Below are 25,784 nucleotides of genomic sequence, written 5' to 3' on the forward strand. Positions count from 1 at the left end.
AAAATGCATCACCATAGGGAGCACTTGTATTCTTTATACTCAAAAAGGATGGTGGACTTTGTTTTTGCATCGACTATCAAGGCCTCAATAAGCAGACTATTAAGAATACATATCTACTTTTATGTGTGGATGATCTTCTTGACCAACTTCAAGGTGCAACCATCTTTAGTAAATTGAAACTTTAGAGTGACTATTGGCAGATACCTATTTCAAGAGAGGATGTAAAAAAGACGAAATTTTGCATGTGCTATGGACATTTTGAATGGCTGATTTTACCTTTTGGCCTTACCAATGCTCCAAACTCTTTCATGGATCACATCAACAAATTGTTTCAAGACTTTTTGAACAAGTATGTAATTGTCTTCATTGATGATATCCCTATATATAGTAAAACCTTTGAAGAGTATGAGAAACACCTAAGAAAAGTACTGAGTTGGCTAAAAGATAGTCACTTCTATTACAAGCAATTAAAATGTGAACTTTGGAAGTCGAAAGTCTTCTTTTTGGAACATGTTGTGTCCTTCAAAGGCATGCGTATGGAGCAAGATAAGATAAAAGCAATGGAAGATTGGCTAACCCCCAAAGATACTTCTGAAGTTCAGTCATTTTTAGGTCTTGCTAGATATTATCACCGTTTTGTTCATCGATTTGCATATATTGCTGCCTCATTGACAAACCTATTAGAGAAGAGTGTCCCATTTGAATGGAAATTGGAGCAGCAAAGCACCTTTGATAGATTGAAGGAGTCACTCAATACTACTCTAATATTGCAACTATATGATTCTAACTTTCCTTATATGCTTAACATTGATGCTTTCAACTTTATTATTGGAGCGGTCCTTCAACAAGACTTTAGTAGGGACCTTCAATTTATAGCATATGAATCACACAAGTTTAGAAGGATAGAACGCAATTACTTTGCACATGATTGGAAGCAATGAGCGATTATATATGCCACAAAGGTATAGTGGCACTATTTATTAGAAAAGCTAGTGGTTGTTCGGATTGACCATCGATCCTTGCTACACAATTTACATGAAGAAAATATGAAAATTTGACATCATCTTTGGGAAGAACAGTTGAACTTTTCAATATCCAGCTTAAGTACAAGCAAGGGTGACAACATACTGTCCTAGACAACTTATTGCAAAGACCAAACTTAAAGGACAAATTAGAAGATAAAGCAAAAATCGCTACCATTAGTAATATCATTTCAAATCTAATCAAAGAGATAGAATGAAAGGAAGCCATGCATTGAAATGCTTATTTCAAGATAGTTAGCAATCAATTGAAGGTAGGCAATATACATTATCAAGATTATAGTCTTAGTGATGGCTTGCTCTATTTCAAGAAGCAAAGTTATGTACTTGATAATACTATATTTTGGATGTACATACTTCAAGAAGGATATGACATCCCAATATCTAGACATCTAAGATAAGAAAAGACTCTAGAATGGATGTTAAAGATATGATTTTGAATAGGTTTGGATTATAATATTTGAGCCTTTATATGCTTCTGTGAGTCATGTCAACATAATAAAGCATACAACATAAAGTCTCTTGGACTATTCTAGTCAATTTTGCTACATACGACACATTGGAAGTAAGAGACTATAGATCTCATTATGTGTTTGCCGCAGACATGTCATAATCATATCACAATTATCATCTTTGTGAATGAACTCTTGAAGCAACTTCACTTGACTGTGGTGCACTTGAATATTGATGGTCCAATGCTTGCACAAGTCTTCTTTGATACTATCTTTTGTCACTATGGATTACCTTGTGTCATTGTTTTAGATCGAGATCCATGCTTCACAAAAAGTTTTTGGCAAACCTTATTCAAGCTACTAGACATACAACTTGCCATATCTATTGACTTCTATCTCCAAACAAATAGACAAACAAAGTATGTAAATCAGACCTTGACAGATATACTACACGCATTTATGGTGGTTTATCTTAATAATTGGAATAAATACTTGATATCCTTGGAGTTTGCTTATAATGATAGTATTCAAGTAAGTATCAGTCATTTACCATTTTTCTTTAATAACAATCAGTATCTGATTATGCCAATAATTCTCTATTGTCCTATCAACACCAACAACTTAACAATAGAGGAATTTATAAAATGGCTTACAATGGCATTACAAAGAGCATGGCATTGCCTCCTTACTACACTGAATCGACAAAAGCAATATGTGGATAACCATTGGCAATACAAGACCTTCTGAGAGGGTGATCAAGTATTACTTTCTAATACCAACTTACCACTTGCTACAACAACTTAAATCTGTAAATTAATACTTTCGTGGCTTGGACCTTTCTACATTTCTACATTGATTTTTGATGTTGCATATTGCCTTGAGCTTCTACCACATATTCGGATTCATTTAGTCTTTCATATTTTACAACTGAAGGAATTTTATACTAAGCTTAAGCGCTTTTTGGAAATGACACCAACTACTACTACCACCACTAGTTATAGTTGATGACCAATAAGAATATGAAGCAGACAATATTTTGGAACATTGCTACCTTTGTCATAGCAATCAATGTCTACAACTTCAATACAAAGTTCTTTGGAAAGGTTATCTCATCTACGATGTAGTATAAAAACCTATACAAAACCTCATCTATTGCCAAGAAACAATTTGGAGATACCATCAGGAGCAAAACAAGGATGTTTTACATTAGTGGAGGGAGATTAACTATAATAAGATATAGATAAGATATTTGTATTAATGATACATAAGGATAGATAGTTAGAACCATATTTGAGAAGTTATGGAAGTTTCTAAAATTGAGGTTAGCTTAGTGGACTAGATAGGAACCATCATGGAACATTTTAGAAAGAGTTTAAGGCGGTTATCTAGGTGGGATCTATCATGAAACCTTCTAGAAAAGGCTTAGGGCAGTTATCTAAGTAAGGCCCACCATAGAACCTTCTAGAAGGAGTTTAAGGTAGTTATCTAAGTGGGGTCTATCATCTAAGAACATTTAGAAAGTCCACGGTAGTAGAACAAAGTATAAATAGGACTAGTCGGGGCCTTTTGAGGCATCTGGTCAACTATAGCTTTGGACTCTTTTTCTTAATACAATTGGATTTTGTATCTTTTTTTTTTGTGCTATTATGTTCTGTTCGAATCCTGGTTGCTTAGTTTTATCTTTTGTGTTCCATTCTATTTAGTTTTGTTTAGCTTTATTCTAGTCTTATTTGTCATACCTTGTGATGAGGTTTTATGTTGCTGTGGATTAGAAGGATCCTGGATACTTGAGATAGACCGGTCCTATTTCAATTGGAGGCTATTATTAAGTTTAGAGATCTAGGTTGTTTTTTTTGTATAATTGAGAATTAATATTGAAATACATAGTATCTATTTCTTTGAAAAACCTCTAGAATATTTCTAAAGAGTTTTTAATTCTATAATATAAGACATAAATGTTGTATTTTTGGAAGTTTGAAGTAATCTTTAGCATTTTTATCTTCTACTTACGTGCACCAAATCCTAGCACAAATTCTTTGTTCTTCTAGTTGCTATTCTTTTAATTAATTTACTTAAGTTTAATTTGTCCTATAATAGCTTTATGCATTGAAGTCTTGAGAGTTAGCATGTAGCTAAGAATAACAAGATATAATTAACCTCTAAATTCAATTTTTGTCACAATCTCAAGAAGGCTTGATCTTTACAAAATAAATATATATATATATATATATAATTTTACAAAAATCTTCATTCTATAAATAAGCAAACATTGTTTTATTTTGTTTTGTTTTTGTTTTTTTTTATACTAAATTTCTTTGATGCATTGAAGCATTTGTGGATCTTCTATATATATATAAAAAAAAAAAAAAAAAAAAAAAAAAAAAAAAAGTCATCTTACTGGTTGAATGTCTTGGTTTAGATTTTTGAAGTTGAAAAGTACACTTAATGTGAATTGCTTCATTTCTAATTTTTGTCATAAGCATAGATTTTTACAATACTAATAAAAACATGTTGGGAATGATTCAAAGAGCTCTATTCTGCACAGGCAAATCAACATCATTAAGCAAATGTTTAATTTCCAGAGAAAAAAGCACATATATTCTTCCCTGCCACACCACTGGGATAATTTACTTAACAAGGAACAAGTTCAAGAGTAAAGAATCTATTATCAAGCTATAGAATATTGCATTGTTCTTGTGATATTTTTAGGAAAACACCCTTCCTCTATTCCTCCCTACTTTATTTAGCAACACTGTGTCCATCCCTGTAGACATCGCAAGCTACATTTGAAATTGATATGGACTTTTGTAACAAGTCTTCTAAGAAGATGCGTTATCAGTCCTACCTCCATTAACCAGCTTTGTCTTTCATTATCTGATAGCTTTCTGAGTCCTCCGTATACTAGTATTTTTCACAGTTTCAGCCTATTCTCGTCCAGCACTTCAAGGGTATCTACTTCAATGTACTTCAATAAGATGCACCTTAACCCACTTAACAATAACCCACTTAACCGGGTGTCCCGGCAGTGCATCCGTGCTCAGAGTGGCCAAGGATCTAGCCGAAAACAACAAGAGCAGTCGAGTGCTGGCAGTCGCGAGCGAGGTGACCGCAGTCACATACCGAGCCCCGAGCGAGAACCACTTGGACGGGCTTGTGGGCTCAGCTCTGTTCGGCGATGACGCCGACGTGCACGTGGTTGGATCCGACCCCAAGCCTGAGGTAGAGAAGCCATTGTTCGAAGTGCACTGGGCTGGAGAGACCATCTTACCAGAGAGTGGCGGCGCCATCGATGGACATCTCACCGAAGCAGGGCTCATCTTCCACCTCATGAAGGATGAACCCGTGCTCATCTCCAAGAATATCGAGAGGTTTTAGAACGAGGCCAGGAAGCCAGTGGGATCTCCCGCATGGAACGAGATGTTCTGAGCAGTGCATCTCGGAGGTTCAGCCATTCTCGATCAGGTGGAGGCGAAGTTGCAGCTGACCAAGGACAAGATGCAAGGGAACAGGGACATATTATTCGAGTTTGGCAACACATCCAGCGCCTTAATGTTGTTTGTATTGGATCAGATTCGGCGTAGATCTGTGGAGATGCGTGTGTCCACCATGGGCGAGGGCAGCAAGTTCGGATTTCTCATTGGTTTCGGACCAGGAGTGGTACTGGATGTGCTTGTGCTCCGCGTCGCTGCCAACTCCGCCTAGATTCTCTCCACCTCACCTCTCCTTTTTACTTCCCCTTGTCCCCAATTTGTAGCATATCGTAAGATATGTCAAATGCTTTGAACGAAAAGGAATTAGTGTTGAATGAGCTGGAAGAGGAGAAAACAACGTAACATATGTTGTAACATATTCTGTGGAGAGTACTATTCTCATTATTCATTATACAATCAAGAATTGGTATTTACGGTACAGGATAACCTGTTCACCAACTTGGCTACGATATTGCCTGCTCTGACAATATCATCTTCGGTTCACAAAGAATTTGATTGGCAGATCTTCTTAGTAACTACATATTTTCTCGTGTTGTAGTGTGCTGAGGTAGGTTCTTGTTCACTCTCAGGTGTCACAGTCGATGAGTAATTGTTAGCAACGTTCTTGTTTATATCGTACGTATAGTTCAATGTTTCATTTAGGTGCTCAACACAGGAGGCCTCATCTTCACTTAAGGGATGCACTTGACTTTGTCTAAAAACAGAATAAAAGCTGCCTACTCGGAATTTGCTACATAAAATTTTTTAGATTCGTGGATATTTGCCAACATCAAGTCATATCTAATCTGAATAGAGTTCAGAAACGAATGTGAGTGATTTGTTTGTTGAGAGCTCTAGCGGGTCGCTCGTCCCTGGTTTTCCGGATTGGTTAATTGGAGATATCAATATGCCCTACAGGGTACTGTCGAGATGATTTGCAATTTCTATAGTGTGCTATATTCATCTACAACATCCAAAAAAATTGGTTGACAAATTGCAAATGTCGTCCTACTATGAATTCCCCAAAAACCTATAATCATAATTAAATTCCGGGACCCCACTACATCCATTAAGTCACCTACAAACTGCCCAACCGAGCATGATTGCAAATGCAAGGCTCCTTCAGTAACGGTAGTGAGCGGGCTTGTATGGGCCTCCCACCGGCACGTTGATGTACGAGGCCTGATCCTCGCTCAACTTCGTCAGCCTGGCGCCCAGCTTCTCCAAATGCAACAGAGCGACCTTCTCGTCCAAGTGCTTCGGCAACACGTACACCTTCTTCTCGTACTTGCCGCTCTTCTTCTCGTTCCACAGCTCCAGCTGCGCGATCACCTGATTCGTGAATGAGCACGACATCACGAAGCTCGGGTGGCCGGTAGCGCATCCCAGGTTCATCAGACGCCCCTCCGCCAAGATGATCACGCCCCTCTTGGTGTCCGGGAACACCCACCTGTCCGTCTGCGGCTTGATGGTAATCCTCTTCACCCCGGGATACGTCTCCAGCCCCTCCATGTCGATCTCGTTGTCGAAGTGCCCAATGTTGCACACGATGGCGTTGTTCTTCATCTTCCTCATGTCGCTCACCATGATGATGTCCTTGTTACCCGTCGTCGTGCAGAAGATGTCGGCGTACTCCACGCAGTCCTCCAACCTCAGCACCTGGTACCCCTCCATGAGGGCCTGCAGAGCGCAGATGGGATCGATCTCCGTCACGATCACACGCGCTCCCGCGGCCTTCATGGCGCTCGCGCATCCCTTCCCGACATCACCGTAACCGAAGATCACAGCAACCTTCCCGGCGATCATCACATCCGTCGCCCTCATCAGCCCGTCGGGCAGCGAGTGCCGGCAACCGTACAGATTGTCGAACTGCACAGCGACCCAAACGTCAGCACCCGACACCACACACTCCCCCTCCCTCCTACCGTTCCACGGCCCCCCCACCCCCCACACACGCGTCCACAACAACACTTACGGAATCTGCCACCCACGGGTCACATTACCTTGCTCTTCGTCACAGAGTCGTTCACATTGATGGCAGGGAACAACAGGCTTCCGTTGTCCATCATCTGGTACAGCCGCTTCACTCCCGTCGTCGTCTCCTCCGACACACCCACCAACCTTTCCGCCATCTTGTGGTACTTGTTGGGGTTCTCCTTCATGCCGTCCCTGCGCAAACAGGAGCCACCGTCTCAGCACAACCAACGCCGCCGCCACCAACGACAACCGCCCCCGGATTCCTCCCCCATCTCCACCAAAACCCCGCACGGCCTACCATCCACTCCTTCAACGCGGCCGGGGCCGATGCCAGATATCGGCCCACGCCCCGCCCCACCATCACTAAACCCCCTCGCAAACCCCCCGACAACCACCCACAAATAATAAAATAAAAAAACCCCACCACTCACCCCACCGCACCACATCCCATTCCATCCCTCGCTCACCTCAAGATTGTCAACACGATCTTGAACTCGGCGTTCGTCGTCGACTCGGGGTCGGGCAGCGTGCCATCCTTCGCGTACACATCCTCGGCCTTCACACCCTCGTGAATCAACAATGTCGCGTCACCGCCGTCATCCACGATCAGATCTGGGCCTCCGTCCGGACCCCAGTCCAAAGCCCTCTCCGTGCACCACCAATACTCCTGCAGTGTCTCCCCCTTCCATGCGAACACCGCCGCGCTGTCGCGTGCGATAGCGGCGGCAGCGTGGTCCTGGGTAGAAAAGATGTTGCAAGAGCACCATCTCACCTCCGCGCCCAGAGCCGTCAATGTCTCGATGAGCACCGCAGTCTGGATGGTCATGTGCAGGGACCCCGTGATCTTGGCGCCCTTGAATGGCTGCGCGGCTCCGAACTCCGTGCGACACGACATGAGCCCGGGCATCTCAACCTCCGCAAGATCCAGCTCCAGACGCCCGAAGTCGGCCTGGGACATGTCCCGCACCTTGTACTCGCGCCCGGAGGCGGTCTTCTCCACGGACAGCTCCATATCTGCAAATGGGCGAGGCACCAACAGCACAACCTCCTTCCTCAACGCAACCCGAAGAGAGGGCAACGAAACTGCTGCTGCGGATGCCGCAACCCAACCGTGCAGAAATGGGTAGAACGAAAGGGAGCAAGAGACAGAGGAGGGCACGGAGCAAATGGTGGTCCTCGAGGACTTCTTATAAAGTCCCACATATGCGTTCACACTGTTGGTGGCACCTGACTCCCACGCTCACTCGCACGCGGCATCTCCCCCCGGGCCCTAGATTTATGCTCAGATCTGCTTGTCATGCTCATCATCGCCTCCTTGCTTCAATTATTCGCCAAATGGGACTGCCCACATGACACCTTGGATTTTACTGCGCCACCCGAGCTTTGCGGATGCCTCTGCCCTGCCTGATATTTTTCTCGAACCCCCCAAGCCCGAACGCCGTCCTACCCCAGCCTCACCAAAGGCCCCCTCTACTAATCTAATCTAATGCACCCTCTGCAATGGGACTGTGGGTGCCAAGGTTTGTTTTGTGGCTTCATTTCTGTTCGCCTCTCAGTTCCTGCGCTTCTTCTCACTTCCTGTCGTCCACCCACCGCTTGCAACCCATGCTCCAACCTCCTCCTCGCGGGTGGATATGAGACGTTGAATTTTGCGCTTGAATTGTAGCAAGTATAATTGTGGCGAGTTGTTTTGAAGTTACAAATGCAGGAACAACAAAGAACTGCCACCTCTTGTGGGTCCAACATGGACGGCAGTGTTGCGATGAATCATCTACCAAAGAACTTGACTACATCATATTATATATTGTATGTTTTTATTCGAATAGTACACTTCAGCCGATGGTGGACTTGCGTCTGGAATCGTTATTTTGTTTTATTCGATCTTTTTGCCCCAAATCATAAATTAAATGAACCCTTCTTCTTTTTTTTCGCATCGGTCTACAAATCGGCACGAGATTCTCAGCATAAAAATTTGTACATACATGCTAAACTCAAATGGCTGCCCACATGGCACAAAAGCTGTGCAAAACTTGGTGATGGAGATTTTAATCTAGTGGCTCGTTCGTGGGACACACCCACAGGGATCAATTTCGTATCAGATGGATGTGCTGACATGCTGGCCTTCGGCTGGGCCTAAGGCTTGATGACTCACGTGTTTCGGTTGAGAGTTATGAAGCATCCGGAAATTGTTTGTTTGTCCTTACAGCGTGCAAAAACGCCCCAAGAGTGTGTACCGTGCGCTCAGGGTGCAAGGACGTCAGGTCCAGATTTTGCTCGGGGTCTTGCTGGTGACTTATCGAGATGCGAGCAATAATAGAGTCAGGTGAGATTTCTATTAACGTCAAGCCCGACATTCCGGACGCCGTAGGCTGGTGTTGCCATCCCCAAATTGCCAGAATCCGAGTGTCGTCACCGCTATCACGGGTACAAACGCTGACCGTTGAGAAGACCGGACGATCGGAGGCGAGGTTCGACTCACGGAAAGATCATCACCAACGCCGACGGCGACGATGTTGCATCGTGCGCACGAGACCCTCCCCGTGCGATCTCCGCGCTCCGATCCCAGGTGCCCTTTGCTTGTTCGACACTGCATCCGGGCCGGACCTCCAGAGAGGGCGGGTGCCGAGAGCTGGCACCACCCCGGAATGGCGATGATGCGAGCCCATTTCTCAGCTGGGCGAGGTTGTACACACTGCGTTCGCAAAACGGGAAGCGTCGGTGGCGGCCCTCGCATCGTGGCCGACGCAACGACCGTGGAGCGTCACGCGCTGTCGGGTGCCTAGTTCATACCAGGGGCAGTGCCCACTGAGGACGGGGTACCCCTTGGTCATGCCATTGTCACTTAGCCATGAGAAGGACCATAAATTGCCTTGAAATCTTCATTCGTCGTGGACCTTATTGTTGTTGATGTATGAAGTTGTTGGAAGAATGGAGGAGGAAATCGGAAATGGGAATTGGGTACTGGCATGAATTCGATTACAGAAGGATTTGTTGAATCAATGTTGTAGCATGATATTGTGTGACTATTGCAGTTAGTGCTGTGAAATTTGCATCAGAATTGGAAGCTTTGCATCAGAATTGGAAGCCTTGACTGCATGTTGTCGAACATATTTAGGCTCTAAATTGACTGTGGCCGTGGTGATAGGATCGTGCCTTTAGCCTCTTGGAGGAGTGTATGGCGTCTGAGAGCTTAGCAATGACGATTCGGTTGTTTGAAATGTTCGGATAATAGCGGGATGTTATTTGTCTTGTCGTCGTCATCGTTGTCGTCGCTGAAAGCTTGAGGTAAGTCATGCATGGGGCCATCACTCGATCTTGCACATTCTTCCCGTACATTGATGCTCTTTCTGTTGCGCCTGTTTTTTTGTTCGTTTGCAGTTTTGATTATTGTCCACGCTCTCCCATTTGTTGCTGGATGATTATGGCATTTGTGTTTGTTCATAGATTGGGTCATGCATGGATGCGCACACCATGCCAATTTTTCGCTATGTTTGTGTAGTCTTTGTTGCACTGCCCTGTGTAATTTGGACTTTGAGCTCTGCAATGGGAACATTCTTTGGGTATGGATCCCTTTGTAACAGTTTATGCTCTTAATTTTATGCCGACTGGTCACCTAGATTCCCTTGTGGTACCAAGTCAATCCAATGGATTTTGTTTTTGTTGAGATCATTAAATGTAGCCTGCGCTCTCCATAATATTTACTGTAGACTACAATAAATACCAAAGCTATAATATTTAGAGTCTAGTGGAGAAGTACTATTTATCTTCTCCTCTTTTTTCTTCTTGTATACGAGACACAACCAGATGAACAGATTTTTATGTGTGAAGCTCTCTCTCCTTAAAAACCCTCTTGTGTGTATGACTTACTACTACTCTTGTGTGTGTGTATATGACTTACTATTACTCTTGTGTCTTTCTAAACATTCTCAACACGTTATCAGCACGACTCTCTTCTATACACTATTACAATTTTTTGCTCTAGTCTTTGATTCTTCAAACCTATTGCTACCCTTGCTCAGTGTCTATCTCATGATCTTGTTCTTCTTGTTGGCCCCTCACATATTAGCTGCTTGCTTAGAGCACTTGTTCCACTCTTTGCCCTGCTTGCTTAAAATACTTGATCTAGTCCAACTCCACTCCAACTTGCTCCCTTCTCCTCGCTGTGCCTTGCGCTTGCCACTGAACAGCTGCCAAACAGCTATTGAGTTGCCGTCAAATCCGCCACTATCGCCGCTGCCACCCTGTCACCGCAAATGTTGTCGCCTGCAGCCGTCGCTGCCTTAACGCCGCTGCCGCTGTCCGTTGCCACCCGCCGTTGCCACCTTGTCGCCCTATTGCTGCCATCCTACCGCTGCCTACTACTGCCATCTTATTGATGTTCTGCTGCTTTAATCTACAATCTCTTTAAAAAAAAAAAAAAAAAAAAAAAAATTATATATTTTTATTTTTTCAAGTTCAAGTTTATCATTTTATTTGACTTTATATTTTAAGGTACGTTTTACTCAACTTTTCTACTTGATCTTGTATTTTCTTTATAGATTTATTTATAATGAGTGCTTCAACATCTTCAATTGCTTCTACTATGGTTCCAACTATTACCAGTGCATCCCAACATTTTTCAAGCTCTTTTATTTCCACCATTGACTGTGGATGGAAACAATTATCTATTATGGGCAAAAATGACAAAAGTAAATTTATTTGCAGAACAACTCTCGGATGCCATTATGTTTGAAGAATCTCCTACAATAAGTATTTTTATACCTCCTACTATTTGTTGGAAAGCACTTCTTTTCCTTCGTCATCATCTTGTACCTGCATTACAACATCAATATTTGGAAATGGAAGATCCTACAAAACTTTGGAAGAATCTTAAATCTAAGTTTGATCATCAAAAGACCATTTTTCTTCCACGTGCATGTCATAATTGGACACATTTACGTGTCTTGGATTTTCCAAATTTAAATGCTTTCAATAGTGAAATGTATAGTATTGTCTCACAATTACGATTATGTTGATAAAGCATTTTTAAAGAAGAAATGATTGAGAAAACTCTCTCTACATTTCCTCCTGTAACTGTTGTGCTTACACAACAATACAAGAACATGGAATTTCAGAGTCATTTTGATCTCATATCATATCTACTTCTTGTGAAGAAGCAAAATGAGCTACTCTTGCACAATGCGGAAGCTCGTCCTATTGGAACTATAGTTCCAAAATCTCATGCACTTAATATTTCAAAGTCTAAGAAGAAATTATATAAACATGGGAAATGTGCTCATAAGTATCAAGGTAGTCATAGTCAAGACCATTTCTACCCATATGGAAAGAATAAACATTCTACTATTAATTATAGTAAAAAACAAAAATCAGAGATGCGTTCTTGCCATAAGTGTGGAATGATTGGACATTTAGTACATGCGTGCTGTAGTTCAAAATATTTTATTAAAATGTTCTAAAAAAATAAGAAATTGTGAGTTGAGGCTCATGAAGTTCATACCATGGATGCGTCCATGGATTCAATTGGTGTTGATGACTTAGAAGCTTATATGAATGATAGAACCTCTAACAATGAATCAAATGATGTGCTAATTGATTCTGCAACAACACATACTATCTTGCGAGATAGACTGTAGAATAAGTAGTTATTTTCAGAATGTAGATACCTAGTGTATAGTGTAAACAAGGATAGATAACTGCTGAAAAGGTGATTCAGTAAGTAGAATGGATGAATAGTTAGGAAAAGTAATTATCATCTATAGTATACGAGTTGGTATCTCGGGGTAGTATAAGGAGGATGGGAGAGGGGAAGAAAATGCTAGACTGCGATAGTACTGAGCCGGGGATAAGCTTGGTGCTAGCTCTTCTTCTTAGTTTTCTTGTTTCTTTTGTGTTAGCGTTGATTCTAGTGAAGAGAATCGATTTAATGAATTAATGTTTGATTTACAAAGTTGTTTATGGATCACTGTTTATCAATTGTTGTGAAAGATTGAGGACGTATGGAAGTTTTTAGTCACTGTTTATCACAAGGTTGTAAGTTTAGTGGAGAGGAATTGTAATCGAAGGAATTGTCTTGATTAGATTCTGTGGATAGGAAGTTATTTGTTCCAAGGTTTGGGATATGCTTGTGTATTTGTGAATTACACAGGGTACTGAAATCGTTGTCGTGGATGTTATTGTATTGATATGAGAGAGTGGACAGTAGGAGGAAAAGTTAAGTGTTCTTCGATATGGTAAGTATTCAGCAATAGCGGTTAATTGCGTGATCCTAACAATTGGAGCTCATATACATGGTCATTCCCCATGTTCAAATCTCCCTATATGGGTTTATATTGGGAGGTTTCTTCCGAAATAAGTAAAACAAGCAATCACATTTTGGCGCCGCTGCCGGGGATTGGCAACATTATTGAGTGTTAGGAATTAACTGTCAAAGCAATAAAGGAGATTAGGAAGTAAACTCAGTAGAAATAATGAAAGAATATGGTTATTAAGAATGAGAATTTAACAGCAAAGAGAATAAAGCAATCAAAAGAAAGAACAAAGCGATCGCAAGTAAGAAATTTGTTGCGTAATGAGCGAGATCACAAATTAAAAAAGAAGCATCGACAAAGTTGGATTAAGTCGTGGTTGCATGCCTGTCGACATATTTGATCGTACCCACAAGACGATCGACCTCTAATATTTCAGAAATACATATCGTTAAAGAAATTACCAAGAGCACCGCGGGGAGTATTGCTAATAGTCCAACAAACCTCTCGAAGCCGTTAACGGAAAATGAGGAAGGCACAGAGGAATTAGGTATCCCATTAGGTATCTTCTCAATTGAAAATACGTCCGATCCTAATAAGATTGGTTCTGAAGATCGGCATAAATCACTTGCCAATAAAGACCAATTCAGAGTATATCAAAACGTGTTGTTTTCACCTCATATTCAACCAGTAAAATTATTTGGAGATAATAATAGTCAATCAGGAAGGCCTGGAAGTCTGAAAAAGACTTGTGCGGGAGATAGTTTTTATTTTAATAAGAAATTGAGCGAAACACCGGCATCTTTAATGACGTCCGGAAGACTAGCCGTTCCGATTGCAGTTCAAATGGGTGCAGTGGGTGATTGAACGACTAGCGTCGCGCCATTACCTACTTTTCAAGATTTGCCAGGTGCGGATCCAAATCAATATTTGTCTCAATTCTTGACGGCATGTGTAGCCAATAATAGAAGAACAGAAGACATTTGGTTGAGATGGCTGCCAGCAACATTGAAAGACACAACGTTTGAGTGGTATAACCGCCAACCTATGGGACAATTTATCAATTGGGAGGCATTAAAAAATGCATTTTGAGCCCATTTTTGACCAATTGGTTTTGAAGAACATCTTAGAGAAAAATTAATGAACAGCAGAATGGTACCAGGGGAAGCAGTACAGTCATATTATGGTCATGTAGCAGATATACTTACAAAATGGCTAAATAATCAAATGTCGGAATCATTTGTGTTGTCCATATTGGTTAATGGACTACACCCACCAAAATTGAAAATGTTTGTAAAGGAGGTCCAATCAACCACCATTGCATCATCTCTTGAGCAAGCAAAAGTATGGAAGGAATGTCACTATGACCAGAATTTAACAGTTGGAGCCACGATGATTCCATCTCAAGGAGGTTAGCAAATGACAAATTGGAATGACGCATCGGGAAGTTATCTGGGAAGGAATGATTATGGTACAATTCCACACGGAATAGTGGATGTCATTCCATTATAAGCTATACCACCATCATCATCACACCCGTATGCACCTTATTCCGCATATCAGAAACCAATACCTACAAAGAAATTGCCAAATGCATTGGTATCAAGGGATCCCAATGAGACATTGCTGTTAACATTGACGAAAAAAATGGATGAATTGGCTGTGAATCTAGCCAAGGATAAAGAAAAAAGGCATAAACCAACCAATATGCGTCCCAATGTCTGGTGTAGCAATTGTAAGGGGCAAGGTCATTTAGTAACAGAATGTCCTTCACCACCCCAAATGACTATATAATGTACCTTTTACGGGGTGTGATTGTCGTTTTACTTACTCTAACTTATCTAATCAGAGTAAACCTGTATAGGGGAATTCGAACACAGGGAAAGAATACCGCATGAGCTTACACGTTAGGGTCACACAATTAAGTGTATTCCGCACTACTTAAAACATCCAGGAAACACTACAATGCTTTCCACTTCCTAATAATACTCCACCATCACTGATAACAAACAACATGTAATCCCGCACTATTCTAAATGACAGGACATAATCATACTATAATCCAAATTCTGGAGTTCTTCACCATTAACTGCCTTCACATTACAGTGTTTCACACAAACACAGGCTCATTCTCTCTGCTGAACTACATTCAGATTTCAGCATTCAATCTCTCTTCTTCTCATTCAATAACATATAATTCCATTCACACTTTCATTCCATGATTCACTTCACAATATTCAGAAACTCTCAATACTCTTATTTCAAAGAACATAACAACAAAAGAAAAGAGGTAGCACCAAGCTTACCCCGGCTCACACTATCACAGTAATGGCCCCTACTTCCTCTCTCCCATCCTCCTTATGCTACCACGAGATACCAACTGCTACATCTCTAATGAAAACTGCTTTTCCTAACTATTCATCCATTTTACCTACTGAACTACCTTTTCAACAGTCATCTATCCCTGTTTACACTATGAACTAAGTATCTACAATTCAACAAATAACTACTTATTCTACATAGCCCCACTCTCATCTGTGCAGCGTCCTCGCAAACATAGAACCGATACATAACTAAAAAAAAAACTTCTCCAAAATTTCTATTTATTTGATATATCCAATTGATCAATTACTACATTATCCATTATTGGTTCCACCGATTCTGGCTGTAGTGGTACGTCTTCATCCTCTTCCAATATTTCAAGCGACTCCTTTCTCAACTGGGCTGAAAGATCTTCATTGTATTCTCCCAATTCACGGATCTGAGCTTCCAGTTTCAGGATCTGGGCATCGCGAAGTTCCAACTGATGTTGCTGCGAACTCATCCCTTCTGGGACATCTTTAATCGACACTTGAGATTGGCTCCTCACAGTTAACTCTTCCGTCAGTTTTGACACCTCATTTTGTAAAACTTCAATTTCAGACCTCATTTTCCCCGTTTCACATCTCAATTGGTCACACAATAACGCTTTCTCTGTCGCCAATAACTCTGTCTTGTCCACTTCCGCTTGCAACTGGCATTTGAACTTCTCCCGTTCCAAATCCCATGACTTCCTATTCTGAATCAATTCGTCCCGTTGTCCTTCCACAATCCGTGAAATGTGTTCTTTTTCCTTTGTCCAAGCCTCATATTGGAGAACCAATTTCCGCTCCAGGACCAACTTGACTTCTTCAATTTCTTGAATCCTCAGTTCTTGCTCCCTGATTTTTTTATTTTGATCCGATATCCTTTTTTTACTGTCCTCCCAATCCCGTTTACTTCTGTCTTCGACATCCAATGCTCGTACCATACAATGTATTTGCGAAATGTGCTTCAATACGGCATTTTTAAGAGATACTCCTTCAGGGAATCGACCCTCTGGAAACGCCAACTGGTTGATATCTATCAATAATGGGACTTGATTCTCCTCTTCCACCGCAAGACCACTTGGAACCCGTCTCGCTTCGATAACCGGAGCTACCCCTTGAACCACTGTACGACTTGATTCTCCAATTTCGTGTATTACATCCGCTACATTGTGATTCTGTGCCAAACAAATTTCGTTCTCTCTGCAAAGGTGCTGACACTGGTATAGGGTTTTCCTCTTCTGACGGTGGTTGACGCAATGTGTGCGCGATGACAGCATACACATAATTTGAACAAAGCAAGGATGTGAACTTCCCCAATTTGAACTTGGCTCCTATCTCCGCATGAATACGAGTAGCTACGTAAGCCGCCCAGTTGAACACCATCCCCTCAAACGCCCCTACTGCTGCATACAATAATCGTTTTGACACATATGTGGGGTGTCGGTACAATCCTAACCGCCTCAGCACGAACCGCAACCATTCCACATATTCTGGTGTAATCGCCTCCTGAGTCCGCCATCCTTGGCTCCTTTCAAAGGATGACATTCCTCCCTTGAAATATCTACCTGGGCTGAAATCGCCTGACTCATCAGTCCCAACTGCCATCTCTCCAATGGGAAGAAACAACACCTTTTCCAGGATTGTTTCATCAATCCCAATAATTCGCCCTTGAACGACACTCGATCCATCCTCGGGGTCGTAATTCTCAATGTATTCCTCCACTAATGACACATTGATTGATGATAAACGCTCTGAATGGTGCAAAAACTGGAACAGCTTCGCAGTCCGAAAATCCCTTATTTTTCTCTGCGTCCAACAGATTTCTAACTTCATCGGCTCCATATTGGTAACGATTATCACAGCCGGTGGTTTTGCTGTGCGTTTAGCTCTCACATTCCGGCCACTTTCATCTCTGTCTACAGCTCTCTTGGTACTTTCAATCGCCATGACTCAAACGCTTACAGGTCCTAACCGTCAATGCCACTCTCCAGTCTGCCCGAAACACTAAAATGAGACACAAATAAGCAACAACATAATATAACACCACAGAATAACCCTTAGTAGGAGCCCCACTCCTATTCTATTACCTAGTGATGAGAGCGACAACATGGTACCCATACTGTCCATTTCTCACTTCCTTCGCATCTGACACAATAGTGATTACTACATATCCTTGCAGCCGCCTCTACGTCTTATACCATAATTAGGTCCCTCCTGAGTCCATTCGAAGTCCCCTCCCCTCAAATGAAATAAAACCCGTCCCGGGTTTTAGGTATTATATAACCGTAAACGATTTCCATTAATGCGGGTACTGAAACGATGGCCCGTGAAATCCTCCAATTGAACAGACCCATTGGAAAATCCTTCAATTACGCGATATGGCCCATGCCAGCGAACTTGAAATTTTCCCGGAAAATGGTTGAATCGGCTGTCATACAGCAATACCAAATCATTGGGCATAAAACACTTCGGCCGCAGTTTACTATCATAGTAACTCTTCCTCCGTTTTTGAGTGGCTTCCATGTGGAATAGAGCGACAGCCCGTATTTCATCCAATTCCTCCAATTTCATCAACCGAGAGTGTAATGACTCAGTGTCACTGAGGCGTTCGTCTAAGGCAATTCGTAAACTGGGAACCTCCAATTCGATAGGTAAAATTACCTCTTGACCGTAAACTAATTGGAACGGAGTAGAGTGGGTAGTTACCTTATAGGCGGTACGATAAGCACACAAAGCTGCAAAGAGTTTGGTCTCCCAATCAGTACCGGCCCCTGAAATTGTCTTAGTCAAGACTTTGCACAAAATGCCGTTGGTCTTTTCCGTTTACCCATTTGCACGAGGATGGTAGGGAGTGGTCTTACGATGCTTGATCTCATATGTGGTCGTCAAGGCGGCGATGGTAGCATTGATGAAATGGGTGCCTCGATCGCTGACCAATTCCTTGGGACACCCAAAGCGAGTGATAATATTCTCATACAAAAAAGTTGCCACCGTACTGGCATTATCGGTGCGGGTAGCAATCGCCTCTGCCCATTTGGTGACATAATCGGTGGCGACTAAGATATACCGCTTTTGACCAGGTTTTGACGCTGGTGCAAGGGGACCAACAAAATCAATACCCCATTTTTCAAACGGAACCTGGGCCAAGATTGGGACTAACGGCATGGCGGAAGTACCCGTAGGTCGACCAATTCGTTGACAAGGATCACAACGGCGAACGAACTGGTGGGCATCAGAAAACATTGTGGGCTACCAATATCCGGCCATTAAAGCCTTGCGGGCAGTGCTGTCTCCCGCGAAATGACCACCACAACTATCCAAATGACAACCTGTAAGTATCGACTGTACTTCACTGGGAAAGATACAGCGCCGTAAAAGACCATCGCGTCCTTGTTTATACAAAGCATCACGAATCATCGTGTATAGGGCACTCTTCAGAATAAGGCGCTTCTTAAGCTTGTCCGTGAAAGTCGGCGGAAAAGTATGGAAGGTCAGAAACTGAATAATTTCGCTATACTCGGGGGATATCACATCCACCACAAATAATGCGGCGTCGGAAAGATCATCGGGAACAGGCTCGTTGCCGAGAATATTAGACAACCGGGATAAATGATCTGCGTTCGCATGTTGCTTCCCAGGTCTGACAACCACCGTAAAATTGAACTCCTGGAGGAGTAAGACCCAGCGAGCAATGCGCCCACTCAATTGAGGCTTATTAATCAGATATTTGAGGGCATCATGATCCACATAAAATACAAACGGATACCCAAGCAAATAGTGCCGAAATTTTTTAACCGAGTATATCATACCCAACGCCTCTCGTTCAGTAGTAGTATAGTTGCGTTCGGCAGCCACCAATTGTCGACTGGCATAATATATTGGATGATCGAATCCCTTATCATCCTTCTGGCTTAACACCGAGCCAATAGCAGCATTGGATGCATCAACATACACATGAAATGGCTTTGTCCAACAAGGAGCCACCAATATTGGTGCAGAGACCAATTTTGACTTTAAGACCTCGAAGGCTACGGTACACTCCTTGGTCCAGAGGGGACTAGTACCATCGGACGGAGGTTTCTTCAGTAAGTTCGTTAAAGGTTGACAAATAACCGCAAACGAACTTATAAATCGTCGATAATAACTGACATGACCAACGAACCCTCGAACACCGGAGACTGTCTCCGGTCTGGGCAAGTTCATGATATGCTGCACTTTGTCAGGATCTGTAGCAATACCACGACTGGAAACAATATGGCCCAATAATTTTCCGGACGGAACACCAAATTGGCACTTCTCCGAATTCAACGATATTCCAAATTTGGCACACTGAGCCAAACATTTGCCTAAACAATGAAGATGATCTTGTTTGGTACTGAATGTACAAAAGTCATCTAAAAAGATCTCCATAAACAGTCGGAGATAATCTTGAAAAGCCTGAGTCATCACGCGTTGGAACGTGGCTGGGGCGTTACATAACCCGAAAGGCATCACGCGATAAGCAAATGTGCCCCAATCCGTAGTAAAGGTTGTCTTGAGCTGGTCTTCTTTTGCAATTTGAACTTGATTATACCCGGAGAAACCATCGAGAAACGAATAGCATTCGAGACCGGCGACGGCGTCCAATATACTATCCGTGAATGGTAACGGAAAGTAATCTTTCTTGGTGGCTGCATTAAGTTTTCGGAAATCTTGACAAATTCGGATTTTTCCGTTCTTTTTCGGCACCATCACAATTGGAGAAACCCACTCACTATTCGGTACCGGGTAAATGAAACCCACCGCAAGAAGCTTGTCCAATTCTTCCTTCACCATAAGGGAATATTTAGGATTAAGGCGATGTTGCCTCTGGCGTACCGGTTTAGCGTTTTCTTCCAATATGATACGATGTTCACAGACATCAGCGGGGATACCTTGTAGATCATTATAAGTCCAAGCAAAAGCGGATTTATGATGTAAGAAAAAGTCTGTCCAACAGGTCAACTCTTGTTCCTTAATACCTTCGTAGACCTTAATTAGCCGAGGTTCGGCCGTGGTCGCTAAGTTAATAGTTTGACATATAGGGTCAGCAACAATACTCTGTTTCAATTCCCGCAGTGATTTAAAGTTACTCGGTATGTCCGACATATGCGAAGTAACGAATCCCGTCTCGAGGGCACTAACATGGTGCACATCGTACCCAGGTTTCCAGTCAATACTTACATAAGCAGAGTTTTCCGAATCCTTCGGGTATATCAAGTACTCCCCCGGACCTCCACATTGGTACACCACCTCAGGGTGCTGTGCTGCCTCCACATTGGCCTCCGTACTCGGTACTTCTGTGTCATCATCGGAGCTAAGCCCTTCGTCCGACGTCAATTCAGATACTGGCAACTGAGACTCCCCGTGATAGCGTACTGGGTACATTTGTAACACCATTTTATCTACGCCCTTACCAATTGTCAAAGTACCTCGACCCCAATCGTTTTTGGCCTTCGCTTGATACAGCCAGGGTCGTCCCAATAAAATAGGGTACGATAAAGTCGAACGTTGTAAGCGAAAGACAATGTAGTCAATTTCATAGGCAATAGTTGCAATTATAGTTTGAACACTCCGTAAAATACCCATTGGCTTAACTCGGCTATGATCTGCCATCCGTAATACCAATGTCGTGGGGACTAATTGTTCCAGACCTAAAGCATCCATTGTATCAGCGTTCATTAAATTGACGCTGGAACCTCCATCTACTTGGACGCCAGAGATCCGAACACCATCAATCGAAACATCAATGGTTGGTGCACCTGGATCAGGGTTCAAACTAACTTCACAAACTTCCATATTACGATGCCGATGTCTTGTTAGGGATGAATTCAAGGTGGAACGACACTCTGGTGCGACTGCTAGAAGTTGCTTCATAGAGATTGAAGGCCGAATAGCGTCCAAATCCTTTAAAATGTCATAGGGTTCCATATTTAGGGTAATTCCCAATGCCCTCTTCCGTTTCATGGGTTTGAGCTTCACTCCGTGAGGTAATTTATTCTGCCGCCCTGGACTTGGAATTGGAACAGCAGATTGAGCTTCCTTGGGACTTCCTTTCCCAAGGGGATCTTTCAACGGGTATGATGCTTCTTGGAACTGCGGTGGGAACAGACCGGTTCGAGACGGAACTGAAGACTCCGTAATTGGGACCTCATTGGGCTTCGCAACCAAATCAGGGCTCAAGACTTTCCCAGTTTCCGGGCCTGAATGGGATTGGTCCGTAATTGGGTGTGATTGGCCCTTCGCTTTAGGATCTTCCAAATGTTTAATTGGGCCTTTCCCTTTTTGCTGGCTCCTAGTAAGAACGGTATGGACACATTCCACCCGATTTACTGGAGAGTCTTGAGGTCCTCGATTTATTCCCTCCATTTTTCCTGGACTCTGGATCTGCTGATCTTGATTATTGAAATTGAATGGAGCATTACATTGCTGATACGTATGCCCTGACTGCTTGCAATTCCCACAAACTGGGGCATAATCGTCACTGGCTCTTGGATTGGGACATTCATTGGCATAATGACCAATCTGTCTACAACGGAAACAACGCAATGGCCTTTTTGCACCTCCATCAGGCATATTGGGTGTCTCCACCGGTATATACCTACTAGGTTTGTTCCATGTAGGTTGAGAAAACGATCTTGGTTGTCCCGGTTGTACTTGGTTCAATGGCATCGATGGAGCATATGGCTGATACCCATGCTGCTCCTTACCATAGTTCCGAGGATTTGATACAAACCCCTCACTATAAGTGGAATTCTGAAAATGATTGACTGCTCGATTTTGTCGGTTAGATCGATTTCCATGCCATCCAAACGTATTTCCTGTTTGAACTTGATTGACATTCCATGGAGTTGGTGGAATCATGGTCGGATTACTGAATTGTTGTTGTCTTTGCAAATTCCAACAATTAGCGGTTAAGTGCTTGCCTCCACAAAATGTACATTTACCCAACACTTGTGAAGGTGACGGGCATTCCGTTACCAAATGACCGTGGCCCTGACAATTACTGCACCATACATTGGTCCTAGTATTGGTTGGCTTTTGCCTCTTCTCCTTATCTTTGGCCATATTAACGGCCATTTCCTCCATTTTCTTCGTCAAGTTCAATAACAAGGCTTCATTGGAATCTTTTGAAGCTGATATTATTTGTTTTTCCGCCAAAGTTGACTCGTGTGTTTGATATGGAAAATATGGGGCATACGCTGTTGTTACTTGCGGTGGTAAAGCTTGCAATGGGATAACATTAACTGGCCCCTGAGTATTGGCACTTGACTGGGCAACTGTTTCGATCATCTGTGGATAACTATCCACTGATCCGTTCAAAGCCGGATATTGATAATTGCTTTGAACTGGTATCATCGTGGCACACGCAGTTAAAAACTGATCATAATGGCATTCCTCCAAAACCTTGGCTCTATCAAGGGATGCAGATATCGTAACTGGTTGAGCTTCTTTTACAAACATTTTTAGCTCTGGTGGGTGCAAACCATTTATTAATATAGATAATATAAATGCCTCCGGCATTTGGTGGTTCGGCCACTTACTAAGTATATCAGCCACTCGGCCATAGAACGATTCCACCGCCTCTCCTAGGATCATTTTGCTGTTCATTAACCTTCCTCGAAGACGGTCTTCAAAACCAATTGGTCGAAAACGGGTCAAAAATGCATTCTTCAATGCTTCCCAGTTCGAAAATTGACCAACTGGTTGACGGTTATACCATTCAAACGCCGTATCCTTTAAGGTTGCTGGCAACCATTGTAACCAAATATCCTCGGTTCTTCCATTATTGGCGACACATGCTGTCAAAAACTGCGACAAATGTTGATCTGGATCCGCACCCGAAAAACCCCTAAAGGTAGGTAATGGAGCCACGCTAGTTGTGCGATCACTCACAGTACCCATTTGTACTGCTATGGGAACCGCTGGACCTCCCGTCGTCATTGAATTTGACAATGTGACACTTAATCGTTTGTTAATATAGTCTGCGTCTCTCCTAAATATATTTTCCGAACTTTCTACCCTGCTCAATTTGCTATTATTATCCTTGAACAAGTTTATTGGTTGAATAGGAGGTGAGAATGACGGATTTTGAAACACACTGAATTGGCCCTTATTGACCAATAATTTATGCCACTCTATGGAACCAGTTTTGAAAGAATCGGCAGTTTCCGCTATTGGAAACGTACCCAATGGAGTACCCAACTCTTCTGTGATTCCCCCACTCTCAGTTAACGGTCTCAGAAGAAACCCTGGCCTATTGATCAAATTTTCAGCAAGTGCTCTTGGCAATTTCTCTAACGGTATATACTTCTGAAATATTAGATGTCGATTAGCTTCTGGGTATGCTCGAATATGACGACAGGCATGCAACCATGGCTTAATCCAGCTTTGTCTATGATTCCTTTTTAACTTTCTTTGTTGCTCGTTTCGCAACAAATTTCTTGCTTGCGATCTCTCTATTCTTTCTCTTGACTGCCGTATTTTCTTTACTGTTAAGTTCTCATTCTTAATAACCATACTCTTTCATTATATTCTTCTGCGACTGCTACCTATTTCCCATCTACTTCAACCGGCAGTTAAAACCTAACACTCTATGCTATTATCAATTTCCCCGGCAGCGGCGCCAAAATGTGATTGTCGTTTTACTTACTCTAACTTATCTAATCAGAGTAAACCTGTATAGGGGAATTCGAACACAGGGAAAGAATACCGCATGAGCTTACACGTTAGGGTCACACAATTAACTGTATTCCGCAATACTTAAAACATCCAGGAAACACTACAATGCTTTCCACTTCCTAATAATACTCCACCATCACTGATAACAAACAACATGTAATCCCGCACTATCCTAAATGACAGGACATAATCATACTATAATCCAAATTCTGGAGTTCTTCACCATTAACTGCCTTCACATTACAGTGTTTCACACAAACACAGGCTCATTCTCTCTGCTGAACTACATTCAGATTTCAGCATTCAATCTCTCTTCTTCTCATTCAATAACATATAATTCCATTCACACTTTCATTCCATGATTCACTTCACAATATTCAGAAACTCTCAATACTCTTATTTCAAAGAACATAACAACAAAAGAAAAGAGGTAGCACCAAGCTTACCCCGGCTCACACTATCACAGTAATGGCCCCTACTTCCTCTCTCCCATCCTCCTTATGCTACCACGAGATACCAACTGCTACATCTCTAATGAAAACTGCTTTTCCTAACTATTCATCCATTTTACCTACTGAACTACCTTTTCAACAGTCATCTATCCCTGTTTACACTATGAACTAAGTATCTACAATTCAACAAATAACTACTTATTCTACACGGGGGCAAGCATATTACCACCAACTGTTGGAATTTACGGAAGCAACAACAACATAGTAACCAGATAATGACTCAACCAACTTCGTGGGATGTCAATCAAGTACAGACGAATAATAGGTTTGGCTGGAATGGAAATCGAGTGAATAAAAAAATAGGAATTATTTTAATTTCCTCAACTCCGAATTTCACCAAGAAGGTGTATCCAATACTCACGGATTGGCGATGAACCAACTAGGATACCATCAATATCTACCCATGACGAAGCCAATGCCAGACTCTATAGTAACAATAGGTGAACCAAGATCCTTTACTCATCCGACATGAAAGAGACCTAGCCATTATATACGAGTATAGACACCCATTATCCCTGAAGGAGTTGGCAGGAGACCACTTTGTTGCTATTGTTGCAGACAAATCAGACATTATACAAGTGAATGTCCTAATTCAAGGGCCAATGATGACTATGCTCCAATATGTGGAAATTGTAAGCAGTCTGGTCACACTTATCAGTAGTGCAATGCGCCCTTTAATTATAATAACTAAGACGTGCAGATGCAAACAAGCCAACCGGCGGAGGACAAAGGCCTTGTTCAACAAGACTCACGAATATATTGTATTGAGGTGGTGAACGCAGTGCTTACCAGAGGCCAACAAAAAGACAAGAATCTAATTCAAGACATAGATGAACTAATCGTAGGAGAGCAAGTAGCGCCATCCATGGGGCTAAATGAACCAATATCAATATTGGAACATATCCCAATATTGAGACCTCAACAGACTGAAGAAGTCAATTCTGTCCCACGTGCCAATTTGCTGAGACCATCAAGATCGATTTCAACTGACCAAGTACCAATACCTGTATAGCCCAATAAAAGATCTTACGCATTAAAGG

General features: G+C 42.4%; 3 protein-coding genes across 3 annotated transcripts; 2 read left to right on the forward strand and 1 right to left on the reverse strand.

Moving 5' to 3' along the window:
* Window positions 1–4,319: 4,319 nt before the first annotated feature.
* On the forward strand, window positions 4,320–5,194 carry LOC149987383 (chalcone synthase-like). Its single transcript, XM_090244723.1, has 3 exons — window positions 4,320–4,330; window positions 4,519–4,834; window positions 4,955–5,194. The coding sequence occupies exons 1-3, from the start codon at window positions 4,320–4,322 to the stop codon at window positions 5,192–5,194; spliced, it is 567 nt and encodes a 188-aa protein (XP_090100849.1).
* A 515-nt stretch (window positions 5,195–5,709) lies between these two features.
* Window positions 5,710–8,083, reverse strand: LOC112296018 (adenosylhomocysteinase). Its single transcript, XM_024548098.3, has 3 exons — window positions 7,407–8,083; window positions 6,966–7,131; window positions 5,710–6,831 (listed from the first exon to the last, which is right to left on the reverse strand). The coding sequence occupies exons 1-3, from the start codon at window positions 7,949–7,951 to the stop codon at window positions 6,085–6,087; spliced, it is 1,458 nt and encodes a 485-aa protein (XP_024403866.2). The 5' UTR covers window positions 7,952–8,083; the 3' UTR covers window positions 5,710–6,084.
* A 1,090-nt stretch (window positions 8,084–9,173) lies between these two features.
* Window positions 9,174–10,784, forward strand: LOC141044545 (uncharacterized). The gene is made up of 2 exons (XM_073529122.2): window positions 9,174–9,897; window positions 10,085–10,784. The coding sequence occupies exon 1, from the start codon at window positions 9,241–9,243 to the stop codon at window positions 9,592–9,594; it is 354 nt and encodes a 117-aa protein (XP_073385223.1). The 5' UTR covers window positions 9,174–9,240; the 3' UTR covers window positions 9,595–9,897; window positions 10,085–10,784.
* Window positions 10,785–25,784: the final 15,000 nt, after the last annotated feature.

Source organism: Physcomitrium patens, chromosome 19, assembly GCF_059467195.1.
Source record: "Physcomitrium patens ecotype Gransden chromosome 19, ASM5946719v1, whole genome shotgun sequence".
Lineage (NCBI taxonomy): Eukaryota > Viridiplantae > Streptophyta > Bryopsida > Funariales > Funariaceae > Physcomitrium > Physcomitrium patens.